The following is a 13,492-nucleotide window of genomic DNA, read 5'->3' on the forward strand; positions in this document are numbered from 1 at the left end:
ATACAATACTCCAGGACCTCTTTGCTCCTAATCTTAACTCTTGTTATGAAGGCCAACATGCCATTCACACATGTTATTTCCCCCCCCCCCCCCCCCCCCCCCCAAAAAAAATATGTGGCTGTTTTTTTTGGAGCTCTGAAATAAAAGCTTGGGTTAGGAGAGAAACTGAATAGATGTTTCTGGTCGATAGCCCTTTTAAAGTGTATTTCAAATCGAAATAGGAATAAAGGAAAAGTCTGTGATAGAATGGAGATCGAGGTTGTCTGAAAGGGGAGTGAGGACAATGGGGAGGGGAAGGCAGGGGGAAGAGAGAGTGAACATACTGCATGGATTGATAAATGCTTCAGGATTAAGGTTGACATGGAAAGAATTGCAGCAATTGCTGCAAATCTATAACAAAAGAGAATGATGGGAATATTCAACATGTAGACACAAAATGCTGGAATAACTCAGCGGGACAGGCATCATCTCTGGAGAGAAGGAATGGGTGACGTTTCAGGTTGAGTTACTCCAGCATTTTGTGTCTACCTTCGATTTAAACCAGCATCAGCAGTTCTTTCCTACTGGAATATCCAACAGATCAGGTGAAGTGTTATAAAACAAGGTAACATTAAGGGGGTTGACCGTGTATCAGATTTAACCCGGATGGAAAAAAAATGCTTCTCTTGCAGCTTGCATTCACTTCATTGGAACAGTGTAGAAATTCAAAGACTGGCCACCGAAGCACTGAGCATGTGTCCAAGATGAGAATGAGAGATGTGTTCTCTCCATTCATGGCCAGGGGATCAACTGTGGTGGGCTTTTTGGAGTGTGAGAACAGGGACCAAAGTTCCAGGTGCCAAATATTTAATTTTATTGCCCTTTAGCAATATTAATCAACTACCATGTCTATCTTTGATATCTAGCTACCACCTCTTTTATTCCCTTCTCCAGTCTAGTTGTCAGGCATTGAGACAGACTAGATCAAATTTAAATTTAATTGTGAACTAAATATAAGGCCCATTACAAAATCAATTATCTAATCACATTTTCCATGTTGCTCCCTGCCATTTAACTCAACAGTGCAAAGACACTGCATAACTTCATTGCCATATCAGATTCCGACCAGTTCATTGGGGTGCCAACATCACCAAGTTCAAATGCAATACTGCTTAACTCTAGTACTGCTCAAATGGGAAAACCCTTTTACCTCCAGATTCCATGCCTGCCTTCTTCATTGCCTGTGGAGTAACTTGCTCAAAGTCCTACTTCTACTTTGCGATGATTTGCTGACCAGGATTGTATTCAAATATATTCTAATCATGTCTTCTAATGTCCCCCAACCCCATGCCCAAGATAAGAGTTCCACCTATTTGGCCTCCTGCAGGTTGCTGATTTTAATGTCCATTAATCTTGACCTTGAATGATAAGGTCCTAAGCTATAGAATTCCCTAAACCTGTCCACCGTTTTCTTTAAGACTGTCCGTAAAACCCGCAACTTAGATAAACTGTTTGTTATCTGATCTAATATTAGGAATGTTACAAAATGTTGAGATTTTAAAAATCAAGCCCGTAATTTACCCCATCATATAAAGCATAAAGGAAACTTTCATTTGATACCTAATTCACATTCATATCTTCAGTATTAAAAAAAGTTATGGTCATTTTCATACCCGGAAATTAGCATCTTGTTCCCTATTGCTTTTCCATTAACTTACCACAAAAGCTGAGGACTGTCAATTGACATAAAAGCCCATAACCTTCTTAAAAATTAAGAGAACTGAATGACATCTTCAGTTATTGTAGATTGAACCATTCTGAAACAAATATGATACATCTTACTTGGATGACCTGAAATTAAAGTATATAATTAGTTAATCACCTAATTAAGTAGCTAATTACAAAATTAACCATTGTGACAGAAATAGTATTTAAACCCCCAGACTGCTTTGAAAATTCAAAAATGTGATATTCTCAAGATCAGAACTTTAATATTATTGTAACTTTAAAACAAATAGTTAATACCCACAAAAAAATCATAATCAGTGTCATCAAATCAATTAAATTAATCTAAATTCAATTACTAGATCTAAACATCTATCCCATTCTTAAGAAAAAGCTAAAAATAATGTTTTAAATTGCCAAAGCATCCAAATAACAAACTGATCCCATTCACACAATAATTCACAATATCACATGATTTGTAAATCTCACTTTGTCATGGATTTCTATGCCAAATGGAAGGAATTGAATGTATAATTCCCATAGATTTTACTCTGTTGGTTTATAAACTGCAGCAGGCAAATGTCGTTTTACACAGACATGTTTGTAAAATCCAAAATCCAGAAACATCCACTCTCGAGATAATCAAAATCATTATTTTTTGCACAATCATGTCAATATCTACATTTTATGTTATTGTCTATCAATATTTTCATACTAAACATATGACTGTGGCAGTTTTTAGTCAGATATTTAGTATGAAAATATTGTTCATGGATAGACAATAACACAAAATGTAGATGATTTAGATGTTCTTACGACATGATTGTGCAAAAAAAAAAATTTGATTATCTTGAGAGTGGATGTTTCTGGATTGTGAAAGTTGGGAATGTGGCCACCGCCATGATTTAAGCCCCGATTGGCAGGCAAGACGCGGTCGATATCGGGGTCTAAATAACATATTTCGGATCATCAGATTAAAATGAAACCACACCAAAAAGCAAGATAAGATGTTAAATAAATGACATACCCTTTGTTTTGTCTTGCACTTGTGATCCGTGATGTTGAAGGAGTTAGAAGTCGCGTTTAACTTCAATCCAGCGATGCAATTGACCAGCAACTTAAAAAAAAAAAAAAAACGGGAACGGAAGCGCAGATTGAGTTTTCTTCATCTGCTTGTAGTCCGAGCAAATCCCTCTATGACAACCAATACAAACCTGCATTTTAATCCCGTAAAACATAAATAAACACGGTAGGCATTAATGGGAGTAACACAGAAAAATAGGTGCAGAAGTCGGCCCTTCGAGCCAGTACCGCCAATCAATATGATCATGGCTGATCATCTAAAATCAGTTCCCTGTTCCTGCTTTTTCCCATATTCCTTGATTCCTTTAGCACTAAGAGCTAAATCTAACTACCTCTTGAAAACATCCAGTGAATTGCCCTCCATTGCCTTCTGTGGCAGAAAATTCTACAGATTCACAACTCTCTGGGTGAAAAACGTTTTCCTCATCTCAGTCCTAAACGGCCTACCCCTTATTCTTAATAGTCAAATAGTCCAGGAAATCTGCTGGTGCAGCATTACCAAAATCCCAAGTGCGCTGGTGTATCAGTTTTATTCTACATTTGAAAGCAATTTATAAATTTGGGCAGCTTTTGCTTTGATGGATTGTGGGTTCAGCAGTACGGCACTAGCTCAGTACTTTGCTGAAACATCAGCATTAATTCTGCCTTAAAACTGATTTTTGACATGTAGTCTACTTGAGATGAGCAAATCGTGAGCTAAGTTTTGAAGAACTGGTGTTAGATTTTGTGTGCAATTCTGGTCACTATAGAAGCACTGTTATAGGTGTCAAAGATTATTAAAAACAAGACTTGGACTAACATTGTTATAAGTAACACTTAAAACCAGGTTCTTTATAGTCCCGTGTCGGAAAGAACTGCAGATGCTGTTTTAAATCAAAGATAGACACAAAATGCCGGAGTAACTCAGCGGGACAGGCAGCATCGCAGGAGAAAAGGAACGTGACCCATTTCTTTTCTCCAGAGATGTTGCCTGCCCCACTGAGTTACTCCAGCATTTTGTGTCTATCTTCTCTTTATAGTCCCTCTGCCTTCTGTTTACTGCAGAGGTGGTTTTACAGATGGAGGATAAAGCTTGGAAACATTCTGGAAATTCTATGCTCAGTGGGAAATTCAAATGGGTAATTTGTTGCAAGGATTGGTAGTTGAAGCAATTGTACAGATATGTTTAAACAAAGGGATGTTAACATATTAGAGAAAAAGAAATAGAAGTGAATGCTAAAAGCGTGAGATGAAGAGGAGTGAGATGGGGTTTGGGTGAAGCAAAAGCACAATAATGAACGTCAAATCATGTAGCCTGCTAGTTTTTTGTACTACATTATGTTAGCAAGACGGTATGATTCTAAATATGTTAAATTGGAAATAAATCTTTAATAACTTTGGCAGTGATATAACAGCAAGTTTTTTTTTCACAAGGACTCAGCCTGTCTGCTTCAGAGAAGTTATTTCGCTACCACGAGACCTCAGCTTTATTAAATATGGTGTTTGTATTGGCTGGAGGAGGATTTCTAGCATTTGGACTCTGCTTCTCTGAATTCCTTTTGGTTGCCAAAACATCCAGCCTGACCCTATCCATTGCGGGTATTTTTAAGGTGAGCCACTTGAGTTCTGTACCTTTTTACGCAACACTTTTGTAATTTCATTGCAGTATTTGTTCAGACATAAGGAACAGGCGGTATCTAAAATAAGAAAGCAAGACCACTCTCTCACCCATGCTAACCCCATAGCTGCTTTGACCGCTCACTGATATATTTTCTGCGTTTTTGAATGTTCTGGATATTACAAGATTACATTTTCAAAAATTAACAAAAAAAATTCCTTTGATACCTTATTTCACTTTTAATTACAAAAAAAGCTTCTGAATGTTTTAATGATGGTTGGTGACTACCTTCATGTGGTTGCCACTCCACCCCATGGTCTGGAGCTGCCATTGCATTGTATGGTGAGCTCGTGCAGCAAAGCAAGAGATCAGATGCGACAGACTTGGCATTCCAGTGTGTTTCTGACTTGCATATTGTAGTGCAATATTTCAACGTTAAATGAATTTCCTTTATTGAATTTCCTTTATTGTCATTCAGACCTTACGGTCGGAATGAAATTTTGTGCCTGCAGTCATTAACATCCACCACAGTGAGTCCTCCAAACACCTCCTCACTGTGGTGGAGGCAAAAATCTTAGGGCTGCAGGCTCTTCCCTCTTCTCCCTCTGCGCTGAGGCGATTCCCCCCCGGGCGATGGTACAAACAGTCCCGCAGCTCACCGAACCCCGTGAACGGGCCGGTTCAAACACTGCGGCCCGGGGTGGTCGAAGCCGCCGCACCTCCAGTCCAGCACACGCAGCCGCCGGCCTGCGGCTGAACCCAGGACTCTGGACACCGCCGCCAGAACGTCATCCCAGCCACCGGAGCACCGTCCCAGCCCCCGGACCGGATCGCCCTCACGTGAGTACCGTTCCACCCTCGGGCTGGGCCACTCCAGCGGGAGTGCCGTTCCTCCCTCGGGCTGGGCCACTCCGACAGGAGTACCGTTCCACCCTCGGGCTGGGCCACTCCAGCGGGAGTGCCGTTTCCCTCGGGCTGGGCCACTCCGACGGGAGTGCCGTTCCTCCCTCGGGCTGGGCCACTCCGACGGGAGTGCCGTTCCTCCCTCGGGCTGGGCCACTCCAGCTGGGCCACTCCAGCCCCTCACCATGCCGCTCTCACGGGAGCACCGTTCCATCCCGGGCTGGGCCGGGAGCGAGCTCAGGACGAGTCCTGTCAGCTGCCTCCAGAGTCCCGAGGTCGCCGGCTCCGCTAGGCCTCAGCGTAGACGGAGGCAAAGAAGGGGGATACGACAAAAAGGTCGTATTCCCCCGAAGGGAGTGACAGCAGCCCCCGTTTTGCCCCCCCCCCCCCCTCCCCACATAAACACAGCCTAAAAACGAAAAACATAACTACACAAAACGAAAAAAACAACACAAAAAAGTAAAAGACAAACGGACTGCAGGCGAGCCGCAGCCGTTCCCAGCGCCGCCACTTCCGGAAAAAAATACACTGAGCAGCAATTCTGCAGCTATTTCTGCTGGCCCTTCCTTTTAAGAATGCATTGTGGATTACTCAGCATTTGAAAGAGAAATGGAGGATGCCACCAAATCACTAACCTTCAATAGATTTCTGCATTTACTGAATAAAGCCAAATATCTGAGACTGAGCCCAGCATAACCCCACTTCAAATAATTTTCCATTTTCCTGTACATGCATAGACCATTGTAATTTGCTTCTAATTGTTGAATTTTTAATTTTGATCTCTAACAATTTAGCCTTGGATTGCATGCATGGGGTTTTATATATGTAAATCTGCCAATTAGCAACTTGTTAAAAGCCTTGCTGAAGTCTAGATATTCCATGTTAATTAAACTACTTGTCAGTCCTCTTTGTTATCTGCTCCCCACCCAAAAATATGAAACCATTACTAGGATATAGCCTTACCCGTTGCGGGGTGACGCCTGTATGGTCGTGAGTAGTCGCCCAAAGAGTTGTACCATTTTCTGGTCGCTGCTGGATTTTCAACATGTTGAAAGTCGAAGACCTGCTGCGACTATGATGGTGCCGAAAATATTGCGTAAATGGTGACTATTTTCTTAGTTAGTCAAAATTATTTATTTTAGTCCTCAGGATATTTTGAATACTTTTTCCACATCTGGGTTATCTTTCTTTCACAAAACACTACCAATAGCCAAACAATATATAATTCTTAGTCTAGATCTTGTGGAAAATGATGTTCAAAAATATCCATTGTGAGCTCTGTCATGACATGAGATTTCATGAAGGATGGAGGAAAATAATCACGTAAGATAGACACAAAAAGTTAGAGTAACTCAGCGGGATAGGCAGCATCTCTGGAGAGAAGGAATGGGTGATGTTTTCGGGTCGAGACCCTTCATCAGTCTGAAGAAGGGTCTCGACACGAAACCAGCATCTGTAGTTTCTTCTTACACAAAATATTCACGGACATCGTCAAGGCTTCCCTACCACATTATGGAATCTGAGATTTTGGCACAATGGAGAAGAACCACGTAGATGGCTTTGAGAACCTGGAATTATTATTGGGGTATAGAGAGGTTCGGTGCAAGTGACAGAAGAGATTATGTAATTTAACTTGCATTAAACATTATTCCCTTATGTATCTATCTGTGCACTGTGAATGACTCAATTGTAATCATGCATTATTTTTGTGTTGACTGGTTAGCACACAACAAAAGGTTTTCGCTGTACCTCTGTACACGTGACAATACATTAAACTAAAATCTCGCCACTTGCCCACCCCACTCCATCAATGACTCCTGGCCCATGAATGGAAGGGTCTGCAATCCCCACAATCACTCTTTTGCCACCTGGGAACCCAGTGAACTGGAGCCATCCTCCATTTCAAGGGACTGCCTAAGGTGGTCATTTATATAAATGATTTGGAGAAACTCAGCGGATGAGGCAGCATCTATGGAGCGAAGGAAATAGACGTTAGTCGACGTTAACTATGTTCTGGGTTCAGATCAAATCAGATGAAATAAAAATCAGTCCTTGGCCTCTGGACTTTCCAGTTTGAGAGGAAGACAAAATACATTTAACTACATAGGAATATGTGCTTATTGGGTAAGATGTTAAGACTATGATCAAGGAAGAAAATCAATCGAGGAAGATAAATAATGTTTGACATATTTGCTATTAAGTTCGATGAAGCAATGAGCAGGATTCATAAAGGCGGACATGGAGATGGAGTGTATTTGGATTTTCAGAAGGCATTTGATAAAATGCCACATAAAAGTCTGATGTTTAAGAGGAAAGCTCCTTTTATTAGGGTGGATGTGTTGGCATGGATTGAAGAGTAATTATCACACAGACAAAATTGGAATAAATGTTTATTTTTCAAGTTGGGAAAATGTAACCAGTGGATTACCCCAGTTCTTGCACCTTAACTATTTTGGCCTGTAAGGCAGTCAAGACTGTGTCCCCTCAGAGGGAATTAATCGTAAAGTTGAACAGCACGGAAACGGGGCCTTTGGTTACAACTCATCCATACTGACTGTGATGCCTTCCTACCTGATCATGTTTCTGCATTGGACTCCATTCCTCTCCTTTCCTAAACAATACCTGTGCAAATGTCTTTTAAACATTGTAATTGGATCTGCCTCCCCACCTCCTCTTGTTCAATATAACACCACTGTGCACATGTGTGTGTAAAACCTTCCCCTCAGATTGCCTTTAAATTTCTCTCCTCTCACTTTAAACCCTGTATCCTTTAGTTTTAGACTCCCTAACTCCATTGTCTTGTCTGAGAAAGGATGTTCTTGCTATCGAAGGAGTTCAGCAGAGGTTCATAAAGCTAATTCTTGGAATCCTACAAAGAGATATTTGGTCAGAGTTGTATTTGCTAGAGTTTAAAAGAATGAGAGGAGATCACTTCAAACGTCTAGTCAGACAGGACAGTGCAGGGACAGTCCTAATGACTGATGGACCAAGGTTCCTGGTGAAAGAATATGGGGGCAAGTTATTGAGGGAAACATTTCTACTGTTAGAGTGAGCCTGTGGAATTCTTTTAAATACTTGGGGCTTGAGGGACATGGGGAGAATGTGGTATTGGGTGTTCAGTGATGATGTTGATGGATGGTGGAGCAGTCTAGAAGAGCAGAGTAGCCCATTTGTATTTGCTATGTTCAATGATAGAGTGGGGGTGGCATGTGCTTTGTGGGGGTTTATAAAGAACAATTTGTGATACTAGATCCAAAGAATTCTATGCTTCTCTTACAGGAAGTCTGTGTCCTGATCCTTGCGAGCCATCTGATGGGTGACCAGCTGACTCTTTTAAACTGGTTGGGATTTGTAATGTGCCTGTCTGGAATATCATTACATGTTGCACTTAAAGTAACTTATTCAGAAGGTACAGCCACTTCTTCTTGAATTAAAAACAGGTTTTGCTACAGTAGTGTGAATAATGGATGGGATTTATATAGCGCCTTTCTAGATACTCAAGGCGCTTTGCATCGCATTATTCATTCACTCCTCAGTCACACTCGGTGGTGGTGAGCTACTTCTGTAGCCACAGACTGACGGAAGCGTGGCTGCTAATCTGCGCCTACGGCCCCTCCGACCACCACCAAGTGGTTACCTTTTAGCAAAGTTAGGTTTCACACTTCCTCGTGTCCTGTATTTCTCCCATGATTCAGGAGCCAGGTTTTTATGTTCCACAAACATTAATATAAAACTTGTCTTGACCTTGAGGCCAAGATGTAAATTTTACCCGAGTTAGAAGGTGTGTGTATTAATTGGCTTTGGTACAGCCAAGATCCACCACCGGTCTCATCCTCCTATCCCCACCCATTCCGCTCTCTGCAGAGACCACTCTCTCCACAACTCATTGGTTCACACACCTCTTCCCACCCAAACAGCCCTCCCCTCGGGTACTTTCCCTTGCTACCGCAGGTGATGTAATACCAGTCCCTACACGCGTCTCATCCATGCAGTAACTCCAGCAGCTCTTCCAGGTGTGACAGGTTCACATGCACCTCCAAACTCGTCTACTGCATTCAGTGCTCCTGATGTGACCTCCTTTACATTGGCGAGGCCAAGCATAGACTAGGTGACTGTTTCACTGAACCTTTACACACTGTCCGCCGAGGCCTGCTGGATCCTAGTTACTAATCATTTTAACTCATGGTGACTATTCTGTCCTGGGCTTCCTCCATTGCCAGGCCCCCCCCCCCCCCCCCCCCCCCCCCCCCCCCCCCCCCCCCCCATCCTCCTATATCACTCCCTCTGGCTTCACATGTCATGCTTCTCTCCTTATTTTACAATCATTTGTCTCCTTTTCATCTTGAACCTTTGTCCATCCAGCTACCCATAATTCTTGACACCCTTACTAATTAAGAATCCGCCAATCGCTGCCTTAAAAATACCCAGTAAAGACCTCCACAGCCTTCCGTGGCAATAAATTCCACAGATTCACAACCTTCACGCTAATGATGTTGAAGGTGCCTATTTGACCTACTAAGCTGCATGTCCACAAGATGTGAGAGGATACCAGAACACCAGGAAGAACCCATGCAGTTATATAGAGAAAATGCAATCTGCACATACAGAGTACCAGAGGTAAGGATTGAACCTGGATAGCTGGAGTTGTAAGACAGCTGTGACAGAGTAGCGCCAAGGTACAAGACTTTTTTTCTTTTAAAATGAAGCTTGTTTGCACCAATACATTTTTTTTAAATTCAACTATTCAAAATTTGCATTTAACATAATTCCAGTTGTACTGCATGATTGATAGAACAGTTCTGTAATTTACAAATAATGTCAAGGCAAAGGCCAATCAGTAGAATAGTCATCTTCAGAGTTGTGTCCCAGTTTCATTGTTCATGCATAGTGTGACCTGTATATATCCTTCTATCTTTCACAGATTCATCCAAAGACACAAGGATGGAGAAAATCCATGATGTGGCTTTGAGTGAAGTTGCAACAGAGTTACTTCTAAGAAATGGACAGGCAAATGAGAGTGAAGAAGATGAAGTTGTCCATTAATATTTGATATCTTGCGTCTATGTTGTCAACCATTCCAAGTTTTTGCCTCCCATGTTGTACATGTGCTGTGCTAAGATATGTCTGTATTAGCTTTAAACACTGTCGATGTTTTCCTTGCAATGATTGGAACTAATTAGAGAGGTGTCTATTGCACTGAGAATGGACATCCCTCTGACCAAGAGCAGGGATTGAGGTTACAGTGAAAATATCAAATCCATTTTAATGCTGTTACTTTGCACATTTTTGCATCCATTTGAATGGTGGGGAAATGTCTATTCTTCAGTTAAGATTTGGATCATCAAATTTGGGTCCTTGGAGAGAATATTTTCAGCTATACAACTCTGGGTGAAATTACTGTTGATTAAGAACTGTGGATGGTGGTCATAGCAACTTGTGGTGGAAGATGTATTGTACAGTGCTGAAACAGCAATTTATCTTTTTCTTATAATCAGATTCTACTAATTTATTGAATAAGCTTGGTGACGAGGTTGCCTTAAATTGAAGTATTTATGTATTACCTGTTGTCAAGAAAAAGGACTGATTTATGCAGACAGAAAAATGAGGTATGAACCTTGATATCATGTGGGGAGGTAATAGTTGTCTCAGTGGCACTCAAATTTGATTTGATATATCACCTGAATTATCTTTATCTGGATTAACTCTTAATTTGAGTTTATCGCTGTAATTTCTCAGGAGTAATTTGCACCATTTTTCATGGGGAAAATGATACAAACTCGTCAGTTCACCACTTGAGTTAACATTGTCTCTTTTCAGTTAAGAAATTTGCCTTAAATGCTGGAATTTTAAACACTAACCCTTCCTCTACACATTTCTCACTTTTTTCTTCTCGCTATACCTTGGCACTTCAGTCTTTCTATGACCTCCTCCTGTGTCTTTTTCTTGTAGCTGTAAGTTCTCTGACTTTATATTGAAATAGCTGTGAATTATTTTACATTCTAATGTGGGTGATTTTAATTAACAACTTGATGAAGTGGGACCAGTTGAGTCCCTGTCACATGGGAGGCCTGGTCCCCCAATACAACCCGTTCCCCAACGCAATATTCCACCACATACACCTTCCCCCAACGCAACCCGTTCCCCCAACACAATATTCCACCACTCACCCATAGCCAGCAACAGGGCAGGCGCGGCTTATTCCCCTCATTCCCCAGCACTCCCTCCCCCTCCTCTTCATCCTCCCTCTTCTTTCCCCTCTCCTCCTCCCCTCCCCCAATCCCTCCCTCCGTCTCCTTTCCCAAACTCTGTCACTCCCTCCATACCTCTCCTCCCCCCCCACTCCTCACCTCCCCCATTGCCCTCCTCTCCCTCAATTCCCACTCTCTCTCCCACTTTCCCCACTCCCTACTCCCTCATCTCCCTCAATCCGCACTCCCTTTCACACAGAGAGTGGTGAATCTCTGGAACTCTCTGCCACAGAAGGTAGTTGAGGCCAGTTCATTGGCTATATTTAATAGGGAGTGAGATGTGGCCCTTGTGGCTAAAGGGATCAGGGGGTATGGCGAGAAGGTAGGTACGGGATACTGCGTTGGATGATCAGCCATGATCATATTGAATGGCGGTGCAGGCTCGAAGGGCCGAATGGCCTACTCCTGCACCTATGTTCTATGTCTATGTCCTCACCTTCCCAGGATCTTGAGGTTGCAGTCGTCGGCCTCAGAGCCAGGCTCAGCGACCAGGCCTTGGGTCCTCGGCGCAGCATCAGCCCGCTGCGCGGGCCCGGATCAGCAGCAGCCGTAGGCCTCTGAGCCAGCCTCAGTGTCTAGGCCCCGGATCGTCGGTGCCCACAGATGCAGACCGAGCCCCAGCGCCAAGGCGGTGGAGCCGGCCTCGGTGCCCAGGTCCCGGATCGTCGGTGTGGCCTCTCATCTCCCCGCCCCCGGAGCCGGCTGCCGCATCCGCCCGTAGTCACAGCCCCAGCCTCAGCGCCAAGGCGGCGGATCCCAGCGGGTCCGGGCGGCAGAATTTAAAATGGAAGTCATCTTTCGCCGTGGTGAAAAAATGATGCCGCTCTGAATTTTGGAAAGGCCCCAACTGCGCAGGCGCGGCTGTGGACCCATTGGGTGCCCTTTTCGACGCCCGTAAAGATGCGCACAGGAACTCTCCCCCAACTGCATATGCGCGGGTGGGGGCGCTGTTTTATTTTTTTAAACCTTAATAACTTTTAAAATATACCATTAATCTGAACAAAACTTTTTTTCATTTACAGCACAGGACAATGGTGAGTAAGGTGGGCCAAAAATCGTAGAGCTATCCTGTACTGTTTATGTGCAAATAGAGAAACATTGCAAACCTGCAGATAACAAGATGAGAGTTTTAGTTAAATACTAGACTAAGTGCAGACCCGTTGGGTCTGCCCCCCCAACGCAACCGTTCCCTACCCGTAGCCCCCAATTGCACTTTCCCTGCGTGTTGCAATAGCAATTTGCCCTCCCCCTCCTGTGAGGTCACTGCTAGCCGAGCCATTGTGACATCATCAGTTGAAGATGGTCGTTTTGATTTTTTTAAACTTTAATCAGTAATAAGTCGAGAAATATAGCTTAAAATGTTGTGAAGGTGATCTCTGCCTAGAGGGGAAAAATGTGAATCAGAATATGTAAAACTCTTGTGAAAGTTGGCATTTTTAAAGCTTTAATTGCGAATAATGTGTCAAATATAGGATGAAATCTTCAGTGAGGCTGATCACTGCTAGCAGAGCCATTGTGACATCATCAGTTGAAGCTGGTCGTTTTAATTTCAAAGTCTTTTGACTTTTTAGACTTTTAATCAGTAATGTCGAGAATAAGTCGAGAAATAAAGGTAAAATGTTCAGATAAGTTGATCCCGACCTCGAGGGGAAACGTCAGTCGGAATATGTAAAAATATTATCGTTACCGCGTAGTGTTTTTGCGAAGATGTAAAGACAACCACATATATATATATATATATATATATATGTGTATGTGTGTGTATATATATATTTGTGTATATATATATATATACACATACACATACACACGTACAAGATCAGACTTTTAATAAGACTATTAAAAGTCTTATCTTGGATGTGTGTGTATTTGTTTGTGTGTGATCACATTTTCTCGAAAAGTGACGCGGTAACGGTAAGATTTTTCAATGTTCCAGTCGAGATTTTTCCCATGGAGT

General features: G+C 42.5%; 1 protein-coding gene across 1 annotated transcript in view; it reads left to right on the forward strand.

The window, feature by feature from the left end:
* Positions 1-13,280, forward strand: part of slc35c2 (solute carrier family 35 member C2) — a 50,107-nt gene extending 36,827 nt beyond the window's left edge. Inside the window, exons 7-9 of the mRNA XM_055652012.1 lie at positions 4,201-4,376; positions 8,567-8,696; positions 10,209-13,280. Coding sequence (XP_055507987.1) covers positions 4,201-4,376; positions 8,567-8,696; positions 10,209-10,330 — 428 coding nt within the window. The 3' untranslated portion in view covers positions 10,331-13,280. The remainder of the gene's footprint in view (positions 1-4,200; positions 4,377-8,566; positions 8,697-10,208) is intronic.
* The last annotated feature ends 212 nt before the right edge of the window (positions 13,281-13,492 follow it).

The sequence above is a fragment of the Leucoraja erinacea genome, chromosome 21 (genome assembly GCF_028641065.1).
Source record: "Leucoraja erinacea ecotype New England chromosome 21, Leri_hhj_1, whole genome shotgun sequence".
NCBI classification, from domain to species: Eukaryota; Metazoa; Chordata; class Chondrichthyes; order Rajiformes; family Rajidae; genus Leucoraja; species Leucoraja erinaceus.